Genomic DNA, 17701 nt, shown 5'->3' with positions numbered 1-17701 from the left:
GCATTCTTCAAACGCTCCGAAATGTGCTTGTCCGTTCTTATTCACACCCATTAAGGCTGTTAATGAGAGATGATGTTTAATGGGTACTTTGTCTAGCTAAGTGTGTGTGTGTCGGAAAACTGTGTTAAACTAAAAGCAGTTAAAATTGGAGTGTGAATATCTCGCTGCAATTAGCCACCCTCTTCCTGACCCCTGACCTCCTGTAATAAGACACAATGATTCAGCATGTTGATATAAAAAAAATTAGCTTCAGTGTTGATTTAGCAAATTAAACACGGAGGTTATTAAGGAGGGCTTTAAATAACCGAACACTGCAGTTTTGTGTTCTTGAACTTTTGATAGATACAGCAGTATGTTCCAAATCTTTAATGAAGTTTGTGATCATTTTTAAAGGAGGCTTTTCAGAGAGTCGCAATTTGTCATGCACATGTAAATGGAGAGCTGTGGGTCTGTATCTATGGATACCGGGCTGCATTCGAATCCCAGCGTGTTTGTATCCTGGCAGCTTAAAGATGGCTTTAATCAGATCAGAGATGATTACAAAACAATAAAGATTACGGATGTATTTAGATCTCAGACGTGCTTCGGAGGCATGAGACGAACCGAAGAGCTTTTAAAAAAAAAGAAGCTTGATTTTGATATAGACATCCAGGAAACTGATCTTTTGGATTCTTAGAACCTTTTTTTTTTTGCAAGCATTTTAATGATATGATGTTGAGGGCATTTCTGACTGTTTCTATTGTTCAGTTTTCAGCATTTCAAGCAAGTTTTATTACTGTTTTACTTGGTTGTAGTTCACACATAAATGAAAATGGACACTTACTCACCTTCCTGTTGTTACAAACCTTTATGACTATAAATATATATTCTGAGAAATATCTGTTTTGTGCCAATACAGCCCAAAACTGTTCAGTTTCCAACATTCTTCAAAATATATATATATTTTTTTTAATCAGAATTAACTTTTTGGGTTTGGAATGACATGAGGGTGATTAATCGACAGCATTTTCATATTGGATATTGGATAATTTAAGGCTACCCCTAACCAGCAACTTCATAACAATGACTTGGCAACTACCCACAACACTCTTGCATTGTGGTGAGTTTGGCATAGGCAAAGCATCTGTATATTCTACCTCTATATATTATATTTTCCTCAGGAAACTGTAAATCCCATTTTATTACAGCCTTCTTTTCTTTCTGCAGAAGGTAGATCAGATGGCGGGGAGCTTGTGTATCAAGCAGTGTGATGTAATTATCATAATACCATGGTGACCATCCGGCAGTGTTTGGTTGCATGCATGTCTAACACCTATGGCAGCTTCCTCGCTCCAGAGTCAAACAGTGACTTAACTACAGATTCTTAATAAAACTAGTTTCAGAGCAGCTTTCACAATGCAATAACATCATATCTAAAGATCTAAATTTAATTAATGTGAGCTGTAGAGATATTTAAGTACATGTTATTTTTTTTTGCATAAAATAGATATATATTTTTTAAATGGGCCTAAATTCACTCTTTTTCTTAAGTGCTGCCTCAGATGCAGTTTTACTATAGGCTGCCGAGGATACATTTATGCAGCCTTTAAAAAGCAAAGAGATAAAGGCATCTTAGTAAAAAGGGTTTGGATGTTGCCTTCTGCCTTTTATATGCTGCGACGGCAGTGTTTTTCCGGGCACAGCCATGTTGTAGAGGTATTGATGTGCTGGAGGTACTTCCTCTTTTGAAACCTGCACTCCTGTTCAGTTTACTGACTGTATCTTCTGTAGTGCATCTCTGCACCAGATGTTCTTGCAGTATGTTTTCCCTGCTCGGCTGTGCTCTTTGACGAGGGGTGAAAGAGAGAGAGAGGAGTGTGCACAGTTGTGCCTACATTAATGTATTACAGCCATTGAGGTCAGTCTGCCCTTTTGAATGTGAGGTTTCATCAATAACTATGCTGTCATGGCAAATCTGACCTCTGACTCTGTGCTGCTGTGGTCTGGATAAAAGTTAGCCGAGTACCAAACAATTAAACATTAATACTGTCTGTTCAATCTACTTGGTTCTAAGGGACCTGATGGAGATCAGGTTATGATTATTTTTTAAATTCTCTGAAAAATAATTTGAGGAATCATCCTAAGAGTTGAAATGAAGAAAAATTGAAGTTTGTAATGCTCACGTTGTGTTTTATTCACTTCATTAAACACAATGACCCTTTACAAATGTGTCTGTAGTCATTCAAGAGCCGTTTCTTCGCAATCGAAAGGGGTGGCTACCTATATTTTTCTTCTTAATCTAATGCTACATTAACCTTGACACAATGCTACATTACGAACCAGATCTCTGTTAATCTTTTCATCAAGCTAATCAATTCTGGCTAGCATGTCTGCAGTAGTTCAGCACACAGCAAGTTTTAAATTAGTATCTTAATTAATTTAAACTGTGTATGTTCAACAACAGCTGTGCAATGGTTTTGGAACAGCTGCAAAAAAAAAAAAAAAGAAATCCCAGTCACTCTTTTGATTGTGTTTTATCAAAACGGTTCTCTGTAATGGCTCTCTGTTTGTGCACATGCACATTTTGAGCACTCTGCCTGATTCATGCAAAATTTAGAGTTTAAAGGTTTAGTGGTGATGTTACATTAAATGCACCCTGGCCAGATTGAAGTCACTTTAGCAAAATTGCATAGGTAATAAATGTTACCACACCTGTAGTATATACTCAGTGTTGTAGATTTTTTGCATTTAAAATGTTAGTTTCAGTATTTTTTTGTGGTGTTAAAATTGCCCCCACTCTTACTCATTTTCATCTGTCAAATGCTCCATCAGTGCCTCCTCTAGGGTGCAGGCACCTAACGGTCAATCAGAATATATTTGATGTGTAATATACAGTTTACTCGAGGCCACCCAGCCAGTGTGACATAAATAGAAATGAAATGGACAAAATGTCCTGTTGCTTGCCACTTGGTTAGGACAAAACAACTTGCATTAACATGAGAGAGCTGCTATTGCTTGTTGCTTTATCACATCATGTCTTCTCATGGTGTGACAGTTCTACCTTCTTTTAAGCCATTGGTTTCTCATACTCTTTCTCGTCCTGATTTTTAAACACACTCTCTTCAGTTCATAGCAGGGCGTGAAACTGTTGTCCCGCGCCATGCTGTACAATCACTTCAACTCAAAGAGACAAACCTGACCTTAGGTCAGCCCGAGGATCTGTGTGTGTGTGTTTGTTTGTCTGTACTGTTCTCTCTCTCTCTCTCTCTGTCGCTCGCTCGCTGTGAGGACTTTGGGGGAATTTAGGGCCAGATGTGTTGACCAACACGAAGATGAACTCTGACAGCTGCTGTCCAGTGTTTCTCTCGCTCTTGTTGCTTAATGCTGGGACCCCCGTTTTTTTTTTTCTGTGGCTACTTAATTGCTTGATTATTATTGACGACATGGCAGGGTCGTATAGTCTTGGCTTAAGGGACCTTTTTTTTGCTAAATAAAATGGGATAATTACTATGGTTAAAAACCGTGGGTGGCAGAGCACGATACAAGATATTAACCAATTGAAACAGTCAGTTGAGATTCAGCAACATCTCTGATTGGTTGATCTAGATTTTAACTTGTAAATAAACGATAAATGACAGATTTTCACTGATACTAGTTATCCAGAATGGTTAGAGTTGAGTTTTTGAAATCACTCAATAATTGCGAAAAATGCAACTATTGAAATGAGGAATGGGACTCACTGGTTTGGTTTTTAACATATTCCATGTGCTATTTTCCATGTAATTTGAAGTAATGCTATAGAGCTATGGAAAGTAAAGGCACAATTTAAGTAATTTTTTGCCTTTGTTTGTATTGAACCAGTGGTGTTTTGATACACCTTTTTTGATTGGGTGAGCTATCCCTTTGAGAGAAACTTGACTTCACGTGCCATGCCTAGTTTCTTTTCCACATTTATTTCCCCCTCTCACTCCCTTAACCAGATGGAGGCTTATTTTTGCACCATTGCAAGCTATTTCCAGCTGCGTGGTGGTGTCAGCCGTTTTAGGAGCACTCACAAGGATGTGGAGGGGGAGGAGTTATGTCAGCAGCTCAATGAGTCATCCTCACTCCCACTGAGTGTGTGTGTGTGTGTGTGTGTGAGGGGACTGCAGGGGAAATGTTGATGTCTGGGTTTAAAGCTGAAGATGCCATAACACCACCCCCCCATCTTCCCTGCAGAAATAACAATGTATAATGTATAAGTAATTGAATGACTCTTCCGTGTCATTTGCTGTCACCTTGCTCAGTGTTTTTGTGCTGTGTGTATGTTCAGCATGTAATTCATCTGATGGCACATTGTGTCTTTTCGTAGTTTGTGTATCTGCTGTGCCTGTTTGCTGAAGGCATGTGTTTGTGGGAGTGTGTCCTGTGGCCTCTGTCTGGGGTTCACTGTATGGTTCCATGGCTCATCTCACACTTGGTTGGTCAGGCTTTTTCTTGCAGACGACTCTGCTTTGCCTCAGGTTCGCTTGACTCTTGGAATTCTAGTGAACTTCCTTCCAATGATTTGAGAGTAATGACCCATGGATGTTGTAAACCAGAATTTTATATCTTTTAATGGAATGTTCTGGGTTCAATACAAGTTAACCGTGACTCACGTGAGTGCCCTAGGCAAGGTCAGACATGAGGTGCCACAAGCCTCAAAACCTTTAAAATAAAAATAATAAACCAAAATACTGTATAATCAGTAGCCTATTGTTTTTTTATTATTATTTTTTAAACTGAGCAGGAACTGGTGAGCCAAAGGAAATCATGTTGATTTACATAAACCTCTAATATTACAATGCAGTAGCAAGTGTGTTAAGTAAATTAGTGTACATTTTATAAATGAAATAAGCGCAAATGAAATGGCAGTGTTGCACTTGCCTTTTTCTATGCATTTCCTGGAAATTACTTATATCGATTTTCATATTTCTTAATCGCGTATGAACCTTTACTATTTTAATTAGAAGATATTTAAATATTTATGGATCACGAAAGGTCCCCAAAATCGGACTCGAAACTCGCGCTCGACTGCAGCTTCGACTGTTAGAAGATATGTACATTTTTATAATCATTAAATTTTTAGTTAAACACTGCATATTTGTTCAGTGATAACTATGAAAAAAAAAAAGTCTCTAAAACCATAACGGTCTTATCAACTATAAGTGTACCAAGTTCTGGTTCAAGCTCCGCCTTCTTCGGTTTTTATTCGAATAGAGATATGAATAGATTGTTACAGATACAAATACAGATACAAAAAATGGCATCACTGCACACCCCTTATATGTATTATATTTGTAGTTATATTATAGTAAATTTTAAATGGTATAAAATGTTCAAATAGTATATATTGAAAATATTAACCATATTTAATTTGATGCCTCTGCTTCCAAAGATCATCCCAATGATTTGTTCCTCCCCTTCTTTGTGTCTCTTGCCCTCGCCCGGTGTCCTCCATTTCTTTTTTTTATCATTTCGTTTCTCCATGCGTCACTGTTGTTCGTCACTGCTGATTTATTTTAAGAGGGCATTGTAATTTCAGACTTAAATGGCGATTATTGTTCTAAGGCATCTGTGACGCAGCAGTATGAGTATAATTGCTCATTGCAACTTTCATGACTGATGCTGAGGGTCGTAATACTTTATTCCAGGCTGTTGTGCGAGACTTAATGTGATCTTTTGCGAGAGGCTGAAAGGTTTCCCATCAGTTATGCTCTTGACATGCACCAGTCATTAATCGTTACTTACCAATTGCTAAGTTTTTTATTTTTATTTTTTGCATCATTAAATGCTCCATAATACTTGAGGATTAAGAGAGGTTTGAATCATGTTTAAATTTAGACTTCTGCTTTTCCTGCATCTACTATAGCTGAATAGAACAGCTTCATCTTTTCTAAGGTTTTACTTATTAAGGTTTGGCAAGGTTGCTTACAAGAATGCATATGAGCTAAATACAAATTAAGCATCTGTAACATGATGTTAATTACCACTGAAAAACATCAGCTCGTCTGCACAAGATGAAAGTGGAAAATGGAATATTTGATGAATGCATTGTGATAAACATAAGATTTAGGCATAAAACCAGTTTTAGTTGTTTTTACATAAAATCCAGAAGATGGCATTCAATATGTAGCACTAATGTTCTTCCTTAATAAGGTGTCACTCATTTAATTATTCAACTGCTCAATTGCTTGAAGTGCAAAAACATCTTTTACTTAAGTGATATTCTGTGAGTATTATCTGCCATTAAAGTCAGTCAAACGGAAGTCTAAAAGGGTACGCCTAATTAACAATTTGCATGTGAAAAATGACATCTAGAACATGAAGATAAACAAAATGCAGTTTTATTTCTGGTTATTTTTCCCCCAACGTTATTGTTAACTCTTTAAAAAAAAAAAAAAAAAATAGTGAGGCTCTTGTTTGGTTGAAGGGTAAATTCCAAAAAAAAAAAGAAAAGAAAATGACATGCCCCAATGTCTTTATTCCATTTTCTTTATTCAAAGGACTTGTATTATATCAACAAAGTTGAAGAAAAAGTTGTTCTTCAGAATAAGTTTTGTCTTCTGAAAGTCATACAGGTTTGAAAGACATGAGTAAATCATAAAATAACATAATATATATATATATATTTTAGGTTAAATATCCCTTTAACAGGTTCATTTTGGACATCTGTGCCAAGCAGTGGCTGGTTTCCTGTTAAGCAGTCTTTGCTGAGGGTGTGATTGGTCGTTCTCTGATTGAGGAGCTCCTATGAGGTCTCAGGAACCTTAGGCCTGACGGTGGCGAGAACTCTTCACTCTCTCTCTGCTTCAGTCACATCCAATCCTTGGGCCATTTATCACCTGAAGATAATGAGATTGGCTAATGAGAAAAAGAGAGCGAGAGAGAAGCAGGAATGAAAATGCGAGTGGTGCGTATAGGTATGAGACAAAGAAATGCATGCGAGAAAGATGTGTGTGTGTAAGATTAAAGTTCAGGAGCTGAGGTGTGTTGAACGACAAGCCATTCTTAAATAATACATCATGCACACATGCGCTTTCATAAATGTAATTATCATTACTCACCCTCATTCTGTTCCAAACGTTTATGACTATCTTCAGTGGGACTCAGCAGAGGAAATATAGCAGAAATATCTTATTAGTATTTTTTTTTTAAATGGGGAACTGGAATTCCAAAAAGAACACACACACAAAAAAAGTATTTCATATGATATGCGATATATTCTATATCTTTGCTAGGGTCAATAAGTTGTGGAAAATAATGAAAAGGAAAAAACCTTTCCTTAAGTTCTGAAATAGTTTTATACTGTTTTAAACAAAAGTTAATTGCATTCCTGCAACATTTGAATTATATTTAAAATGTTTTCAAATATTTATCAAGATGGTGTTTTTTTTTTTTTGTCATGAAATATTCATTCTTAAACTTTTAGTAACTTTAGTCACTATTTTAAGGTCCAATTCTTGCCATTAAAAAAAAACATAAACTACAAATCTTGCCTCTGTATTAACTTGCTGCTTATTAATAATTAGTATGGTAGTTGTTATGGTCATGCTGCATGTGTCTTAATAAACAGGCAATATGTTAATATGATCACTAATAAGCAACTAGTTAATAGTGAGAAATTATCCATCTACTAAGTGTTAATGTAACACTTTGGGTTGGATGTAAATGATATTTGAAAACTATGATGGAGATCAACAGCCGCAGTCTTCATTTTGAAAACAGACCTTCTGAAAGACAACCATTAGGTTTAGAATAATGACAGAATTTAAATTGAGAGAACTAAGTGTAATAATAGCTCAGTTTATCACTGTTCCTTCATGTATCAACACATGATTATTTTGCTTATAATACCTGACTGGGTCTTGTTCTGTCCTGTTAGATCATGGAGAATGAAACCATTCATTACATGCAGCCAAACTGTCATTTTTTTTTTAAGAGCCACTAACAGGCAAACATTGGCATATCAGCCAGGCGCAGAAATCCTCATTTCTCCTCACACGGTTCAGTAACCAGCCTGCCATGTCTTCACAGAACACACTTGATTTGCCCAATACAATGACAAAGACTTTTTATCTCGACAATCGACATTTCGCTGTTCAGCAGCATTATATCTGTCTAGTGGACATGAGATGAATTCCTTCCTTGAATTCGGAGTGTTTTATCATTGATATATGGAGCTTTCATGCTACAGCTTCAATTAGTACCTTAATCCTATCACATGTGTTAAATATCATATGGTTTTAGTATGCTCGTATTAGAAACAAATGCACAGATTACTTTATTTGTGTGTAACACGCTTGCTGACATTCATGATCGACTAGCAAAACCTTAAATGCTTGCACTCTTACCTACACTTACACAAACAACAGACTCTAACGCAAGACTGCATGGCCTCCCTCTGCTTTTCTTGCTTAGGGGAAAGGAATTGCTGTGGATATTTATAGACGGAATGAAAATGGGTTGTCCCCTCATTCCCCGTCAGGGGTTTCTGTCTGTATTATATTCCATCCGCACAGTTCTTTAGCTGTCCCGAAAGCTCCTCCATCAGAAGAGATGTCTTGGCACATTAAATGCAACGTCTCCCTCTTGAATGTGGGTGGTCGATACGGTTTTATTTCATACTTAATATCAGACCACGTGGGCGCTGATGAGGAGTTATTTGCAGTGCAGATAAACGTTTGCTGGAATCAGAGCGTGAGGATTTAAAAATGGTTGAGATTTAAGCTTTTTAAGTCAATATGCTTTTTATTCGCTGTAAGATTTGATCCTTAGGGTTAACAGTCCGATCTCTCCACAAGCTATGCCTCATCCTTGCTGTGTTGTTAGTTGGCTATTTCTAGTTTATTTCTGCTCTTGCTTACGGTTTACCCTCAAGCGTCAAAGCATTGTAGCTTGAATTGAGCCAAATCTAAAAAAAAGTCAGTAACCGAAGAGCAATATCTGCACCCAATTTTTAATGGGATAGTTAAACAAAAAATAAAATCATCACTTTTTGTGAAAATTAAAAGATGTATTGATTAATGGTAACTTTTTTTTCCCATGCAATTACAATGAATGTGAAACGTTATAAAGCACCATAAAAACTTATTGTTTCAGGTCTTTTGATGCCATGCAATAGCTTTCTGAAATTTGACCCTGGTCTTAAGGCGCTGGGATATATTTTTAGCAATAGCCCAAAAAAATATTTTATGGGTCAAAATTACCAAAAATCATAAGGCTATTAAGTAAAGATCATGTTCCTTGAAGATTTTTTTTGTAAACATTTGCACCATAAATACACCAAAATGTAAATTTTGATTTAGTAACATGCATTGCTAAGAAATTAATTTGGACAGCTTCAAAGGAGATTTTCTCAATATTTAATTTTTTGTACCCTCATATTCCAGATATTCAAATAGTTGTATCTCGGCCAAATATTGTTTTATCTTAACAGACCATACATCAATGGAAAGCTCATTTATTCAGTTTTCAGATAAATCGTATAAATAATAATTTCAAGAAATTGACCCTTGTGACTGGTTTTATGATCAAGGGTCCCAAATGAGTCTATATTCCCTAGTAATTGGTCTCTTGTCCAGGCTGTTAACTGCTGAGACATGATCATTGACTCTTTAGAACTGAATCAGTCTGAATCATGAGCGAATCAGACTGGGTTTGTTAACTGGATCTACTTATTCATTGAAAATATTAAGTGATTTGTTTAGTGATCTTTACCAAAACATAAAAAACATTTATTTTCCATTTCAGATAGAGTGGCTCCGACATGATCATTGACTCTTTAGAACTGAATCAGTCTGAATCATGAGCGAATCAGACTGAGTTTGGTAATTTAATCTACTGATTCACTGAAAAGACGGAGTGATTTGTTCAGCGTTCCTCCCCGCAACACAAAATCAAATTTTACTTTCTATTTTAGGTAGAGTTTTTCTGAATTTAGCATTGTGGGTTATTCATACTGTGGTGGCCTCAGCTGGGATATGGGAGTCTGGAATATTGAGCATACTCTGGGAAAATAAGAACCTTCTTATGAAAAATGTAAATGAGGTTCTATTTCTAGTGTTTCAACGTATGACAGTGAGAGCATTTCGTATGTGGAGTCACATGCCTGGAACACCAATAGATCCGAGACAATGAGACGTGTCATCTCCCAATCCTGACACATTAGCATGGCTGTGTGGGAAAAGGAAGGATATTAGGTTTTAAGAGAATGGTAAAATTGAAAAGAGAGGTGAGGGGGTGGAAGACAGGAAGCTTCGAACCTCATTTTGGAAGGAAGTCATATGAGACTCTGAGGAAGTGATTAAATGTTGTGCCTGTTTGGGACAGAAGGCTATTTTTCATTTGTTATGTGATATTGACTTTTCTCTCTTTCTCTTTTCCCCTCTTCTGTCTGATTCTGTAGGAGAAGAACAAGGACAAAGACAAGCGTTTCCGTCCACTCTATGACATTCCATACATGTTTGAGGCACGGGAATTCTTGAGAAAGAAGCTCATTGGCAAGAAGGTGAGCGACTTCGTGACATTCTCACACAAACAGACTTTCTGTCGTTAGTCTTTCTGTAAAAGTTTTCTTTTCATATGTTTTTCTGTCCATTTCATATGAATGCAGAGTTCTTTTCTTTCTCTGTGTTTCTGTATTCTGTTTGGAGTCACTGCACACATTGACCACACAGACCTTGAGCGGAGCGACTTTATTCACAGAGGAACAAATGCCTTTTTTCTTTATTTTTTTCTAAGGAAAACAAAAAAATTCACAGCACAAAGCTTATACATGAGAAATGTTCAGATTATTTTAACACAAATATGTGCATATTGTAGAAGGCATACAGTAGAATTTCTAGACTTATTCCCAACAATATATTAGTTATTACATCTTTATAATGTCCCAAAATTAAAAAAAGAAATTTCTTTTCATTGAGAATTACTTGGATAATAAAAAAAAATATCTCTTTTAAAATCAAAAAGGGCTAATGCTGATGAAGTATTTTCCAGTTGACAATTTGATGAAAGATCATGGAGAAATATTTTATATTTTATCATTTGGATTTACATTAAATATTCGACTAGTTAATTTTACAATACAAAAATGCAAATATATTTTTCATGTACATTTTAAATGAATGTTAGGAATGAACATGAATAAACAAATGTTAGTATATTTATGGTTTAACATTTAACCTTGAACAAAAGTTGTTCGTTCATGAAGTCACTGGATTCTGCACAGATGAATGAATGTGTATTTTGAAAATACTTTGGGTGATTTCAGGAGTAAATGTAAAATATGAAGTGCTTCCATCTGTGTCACTCATAACAAATATTGAAATACTTGGCAGCAGAAGTTGTTTGCAGTTTTAATTGGGACAGCAGGGTATAAACTTGTGGGATGTTCTGAAAATTGTCATATTGGGAATTGTTAAAGCATAATGGGTGGATTGTATAGCTGCGCTTTATTGTCTGTTCAAGACTTTTCACACCCAAACAATTCACTGTTTATGTGCAGAATAATGAAAAGCCCATACTTCGAGGCCCATTTGATTTAACACCAAAGAAATATGATGGCACACTTCCTCACACACAGACGTTTTCTCATAAATGATCACCAGATGCATGGATTACTAATGCAGCTTTATCTCATCCTTGTATGAACGTGAGGCTGCTTTAGAAACCAATATTTTATTGCTGCTCCTTTTTTGTCTGGTTCACTGACCTGGAAGCATGCGAATATTTGACACTAGAGACGGGAAATGGAAAGCAACGAGTTTAATCTCAGATCAGAGTTTGCATTTCCCGTGTATGCACTCAGCGGTAGTCAACAGATAGTTGGATTTATACAACGCTCCGCGTGATAAGATGCCTGTTTGCATATTAATGCAAACAGTGTGGGAATGTTTGAATTCATTCGGAATTTATCCAGCGCAAGACTGCAGCAATCATCTTGAGGATCCAATTTTGGCTCATTAAGTGTCACAGAAGTGCTCTGACATAAATTAGTAGTGCATCGTATTAATCATCTTCAATCTTCAGAGTCAAAAGTAGCATCTAAATATTTCTGTGCAGGAAGTGTTCTTTTGTTTTTGTAGCCAGATATTCCATATTGATGTGGACCAAATGCAAAAGTTAAAGCAGTGGTCATTGAAACGCATTGCAATTGTGAATGCTGGCTTGACACATTAGTAACATAAATTAATTTTGATTACATTTTTAAATGCAGCTAGCAGCCTGTCATCAGATTTCTTAAGTTGTTGCTAGGACACAATATGGTGTGAGTGTGAGGCCTTGTACTGAGGCACGGCATGTTTTAGCATCTCTCCTGCTGCCCTGGCAACTGCTGTGAAAAATCTTAAATGTTCCAACTGTTTAAAAGAGAAATAAAATCTGGGCAATTATAGAAGTTCATAACTATAAAATAGAGACATCATTAAAGACCGATTGTTTTGTTGCTGAAACCGTACAAATCTAATGACTAATTTCTGCCAGATCAGGGCAGAAGGGACTTTTTCATGCCCAGAACCTTTTGATTTTGCATTTAAGATGCCATTCGTTCTTTACAGGCTGCATCCCAGCTGGTCACAAAGGGTAAGTAGTACTTGACTTTTGTTTCCAGAGTATTAGTAGATGAGCTTGAACTGATTCTGGTGGATTTGAGGTTGCATCCATCTTCTGTCGCTCTATCATGACGGTAGTCTTCAAAAAGAGGTCCCAGAAGAGGTTGCAGGTCAACTCCCATTGTATCTCTGCGAGTATGTGATCAATATCAGAGTTCAGCGGCACAATCAGCAAGACAAGATCAAAGGAATGGAGGTAGAGAAGCTCCTCAAGCCCCGGTGAGCCGCAGCTCTGAAGCGTGGCGTCCATTTCAGATCGGGTTGCTTCTTTTGAAAGGATGGAGAGAATGAGTGGCATTCACTAGCAGTGGCTAATGGAGGAAAATCTGTGGAGAAGTGCATTTCCTCCTCCTCGGTATTGAAACAGAACTTCCCGGTGACATAATCCAAAGCTAGATTTGGCTAACTTTCTAAGTAGCGCCTCTGTAGAGGGTCTCTGCCTCAGCAAAAAAAGTCAAATGAAAATGTTGCATTAATCCACTTATCAGGAAAGAGCACGTTTGGATAATCCTGCCCCGCTCAAAGTGCCTCCTGTTCTGTGGGTGTGAGCGTTCTTGTGTGTGTGTGTATGTGAGGTGTTAACAAGAGGCAGAGACTGAGTGGAACGTCAGTGTCAAGCGTTTGATGTCTGTATTTATGCAGGTATGTGCTGCTTTGTTTTAGTTTGTTAGTTTATATGGAAGATATGCTGAGTTTTCACATGTTACCCTGATGCACATTGAGGCTGCTGCGGTAGAGCTGTGCAGACTTCATTCATCTTTTCCCTCTACTTCTGCTTTAGAGGGAATTACAGTGTCGTGTGAGACTAGCAGCTCACTTTTAATCCATGAAATATGTATTACAGAGTTTCATGACTACACCTACCCTGACTGCATTAGACTCATCTCACTGGGACTTAAGCTTGCAAAGAGCAGGTTTGGCTGTGCACAAATCAGAGATGCACGTGTATGCTGAAGATGTTTGCACACTAGACCTTCAGTTTGTGATCCAAATTTGGAATTGTCCTCGCCCCTACATAATAATAATAATAATAATAATAATAATAATCATAATCATAATAATAATAATCATAATAATAATAATAATAACCATAATAATAATCATAATAAACAATTGTAGTGTTAGTGGTAATTGCATTGTTTTGATAACAGTAACAAATCAATAATTATAATGTATAATAAAAATGAAGTTTATTATTATTATTATTATTATTAACAAACAATTGTATTTTAATGATAATTGTATTGTTAATTTAATAACTAGCTCACATAAAACAACAACAACAACAATAATACTAATAATACTAATAATAAACTAGTAGATCAAATTAATAAATGCATTGTATAATGATGCTATTACAACAAATATAACTGTAAAAAAACAATAACAATAATCTGACAGTTTAAAAATAATTACCATATTTATCAAATTATTGCTATAATCTTTTTTGTTATTATTAAGAATGGACTAAGTCATTTTATCCACAATTGGCATTGATGGCAGAGTATTTTTTATTTTTTTTAAACGTCTTCTGAATATTCACGGTTGGTATGAATGGAAACTAGTGTATTTGTGCCTTTGTGTGCTCCCACTCATGCACACTGTTATACCTGCTTGTCTCCAGATCATTTGCGTTTGGAGTGCAGTTCACATTGCATTTCATGCAATACATCTGTGGCAGACAAACGCACATTATTTTGTGTAAATTTAGGTTATAAATACACACTGTTGAAAACATGAACAGGGAGTCTTCTCTTCCTGACTAATTATCTAATTACTCACAGTCGTTATCGCGTTGATGATTCACACATGCCACTGTTTGAACCCAGATGTACAATGTGAAAAAAGGCCAGTTGGGCGGGCAGTGAAATCCATCTCTGGTTTGGACAAAGCAGTCAAACCAAGTGTGAAAGCATCCTTGCTGTACAAGCACCAGCTCAATCTTTCTACATTTCCCCGAGACATTTCAGTGGACCTGTCTATGTTTTGACGGATGCTTCACCATTAGCAGCATTTCTGTCTTTGGCATTCTCTTCTTACTGGTTCTGTCTGGGCTTTTCTGAAACCCTCCATTGCTGTTGTCCTTTCAGTCAGATCTTTCCATTCAGACATGACTCTAAAAGCCCATTTAATCTGTCATCTGCTTCCCAAATGGGCCTCTTCTTTCTGTCGCTCATTCATTTTCTTTTTCTTCATAAGCACATTTGCTCTTCTGAACAAGCGGGAATCGCTTGCGCTTTGTTTCTTAAGAAGGGCATGTTGTCGTTCAACCAAGCTCATTACTCCTGCCCAATGGTGCGGAGCTGTCTGTGCCTTTCTAAGAGAGAACTGGAGAGTAGAAGTGGAGGGGATGAAAATGCAATCGTGTTTTATTTGTTGATGAAACGCTAAACTCCTGGGGTAAGAAAATGAGTGTCCACAGGATTCCCCCACCTAATGAACTTCCATTATGTCCATTAGACTGAGTTACATTTTCATTTTGATGAGAATGTATCGGAGGGACAAATGGAATTTACAACTTTACATACAACTTTAGGAATTAGTTCAAAGCATGGAACTTTATTTTGCCTTGTAAATAGTCTTATTTCAAGATTTCATTTTGATAGGCAGTTGCATGCTCTTTGTCATGTTTTCATAAATCTACATTTCCATTATATCATATGGATCAGTACTGCAAAACATGTCTAAATGGGAGTACCACCTTTAAACTGTTAAAGAAATAGTACACCCAAAAATGAAATATTTGTCAATTACTCACACTCATGTCATTCCAAACCTGCATACATTTCTTTCTTATGTTGAACACAAGATATCTTGGTGCCGAAACCCTTGTGGGCACTGCGCTGTTGCGCTACGGGCGTCCCAAGTTCGAATCCTGACTTGAGAACCCTTTCCCCATCCCGCCCCCTCTCTCACTCCCACTTTGCTTCCAGTTTCCTCTACACTATCCTATAACAATAAATGCAAAAATTAGATAAAATGAAGATATTTTGAGGAATTTAGAATCACCAAACAGTTGTTGGTCCCCATTGCCCTCCAGAGTAGGGGACCATCAACTGTTTGATTACCAGCATTCTTTAGAATATCTTCTTTTGTGTTCAACATAAAGAAACACTTACAGGTTTGGAATGACATGAGGGTGAGTAAATGAAGAATATTTTCAGTTTTGGGTGAACTCTCCCTTTAAGCTTTAGATTTGACCAGTTTGCTAAAGCATTGCAAGAGTAGTCTTGTATCCATTTGGTGTGCTTGCCATCAGTTCATTGCTGGACTAACTTGAATTACATAAGCATTCTCAAGTTTACTAGGACACCGCTTTTAGAGATACACACTGAAATTGATTGGTCCTGAGCATACCGTTCACTCTCATCAGTCTCTTGACAGGTGGTAAGTGCTTTGGCACATGCCTCATTTCTGTGAGAAACTTTACACACGTGCACTAATGCATTATGCTCATCCATTCTGTTACCGGATGTAATCAATCCTCCCGTTCCCAGAGGCCATGGGTGTGGCATTCGGTCAGGTGAAGTCTTCGTCCTTGGGCTGTTATTGGTGCCATCCCGATGAATGACTGATCTTCCCCCCTGCGTGTCAAGACAGATGGGAGATCCGGCTTACTATTTCAGATTAGCTTCCAACCCTCTGTTTGCTCTGAACTGATTGAACGAAATTGGCCAGCTCACAATCTCCTATCTCTGAATATCTCAACGCGGCTTCTTATTTGCTCCGAGCTAACAAGAAGATCCTGAATGCGATGCCCCCTTCGGGGTGATCCGATGACCTTGGTGAGAGTTTGACACAAATGGAGTTGATTTCTTAACCTGGAGCAGTTTGGCGTGAAATAATCAGCTTTAGTTATCCTCTTCCCTTCTGCTTACCTCCGTCGCCATCAAGTGAAATGGTTACCGGTCCCCGCCTCTTTCTCGCTTCATGATAAACAGTTTCCATGTTTGGTTTGGCTTCCTCTGGGGAAATATATCGTCTAGCCTGACATGATTCACACTGACTCAGGGTGACCTTGGAAAGTAGCCCACAGTCATGCTTGTACACACACGCACACACCAAACCCCTTGCTAGATGCCCTAACACAATTTGTCCACCCTGAAAGGCCTGTAATCCATTTTTTTCCCCTTTACAGCCAGCTTTTCGCTTGATTTGCAATCCTGTACAAATATATTAAATTCAGAGTTTGATATGTTGCTCTTTCTTGGCATAATTCTGTCATGTTTAATGTGACATCATAAAACAGGGTTACAGTGCAGTTCTCTGTGTCCTCACGTGTGGATTCAATGGTCAATTTATCTCCATAGCTGAGCCCCTGACAGGCTTATAGTGTGTCTGTGTACATAGGCCTTATTTCTTGGCCCTGCATCAACTCGTCTTGAGATTGAACCATTTTGTTTTGTGTCTTTGCAGGTTAATGTCACGGTCGATTACATCAGAGCTGCCACCAGTGCCATGGAAACGGGTGGCGTCCCAGCTTTCCCAGAGCGCACCTGTGCTACAGTGACCATTGGAGGAATGTAAGTAAACTAACCAGTTACCAAATCAGTTCTGCTTTTTGGCTCTTTCTAAACCTTCTCTGACTCTCTGATGAAAAGAAAAAACACTTAATGGTTTCATGTATACTATAAATTTAAAAGTTTTGAGTTCTATTATTATTATTATTATTATTATTTTCATATTCTCATGTAGACTTTAATATAGACTTATTCTCACCAAGTCTACATTTAATTAAAAATACAGTAAAACAATAAAATTGTGAGTTAACAATTTAAAATAACTATTTTATATACATCTTTATAATCTTGAATCTATAGATGTAATTTTATTTCTGTGATTGCAAAGATGAATTTTCCAGTCTGAATTTTCAAAGCAGAATCACTCCAGTCTTCAGTGTCACATTATCCTTCGGAAATCATTTTAAAATGGTGATAAAGTGCTCAAACATTTTGTTTCTGTCAATATATGCTAGTGCTATATTTTTGGATTTTTTGATGAATAGAAAGTTCAAAAGACTAACATTTATTTGAAATAAAGAAATTTATAATGTTACAAACAATTTCTGTCCATTTTGATCAATTGAATGTGTC

The 17701-nt window shown here is 37.0% G+C and overlaps 1 protein-coding gene across 1 annotated transcript in view; it reads left to right on the top strand.

Annotated features, from left to right (window-relative positions):
• LOC113062885 (staphylococcal nuclease domain-containing protein 1-like) overlaps positions 1-17701 on the top strand; it is a 150717-nt gene that overhangs the window by 18078 nt on the left and 114938 nt on the right. The window contains exons 11-12 of the mRNA XM_026232948.1: positions 10406-10507; positions 17025-17131. Of these exons, the coding sequence (XP_026088733.1) occupies positions 10406-10507; positions 17025-17131 (209 nt within the window). The remainder of the gene's footprint in view (positions 1-10405; positions 10508-17024; positions 17132-17701) is intronic.

This window comes from Carassius auratus, chromosome 4 (assembly GCF_003368295.1).
Source record: "Carassius auratus strain Wakin chromosome 4, ASM336829v1, whole genome shotgun sequence".
Lineage (NCBI taxonomy): Eukaryota > Metazoa > Chordata > Actinopteri > Cypriniformes > Cyprinidae > Carassius > Carassius auratus.
Note: the sequence above shows the minus strand (reverse complement) of the source record. Positions and strands in the feature narration are given on the sequence as shown.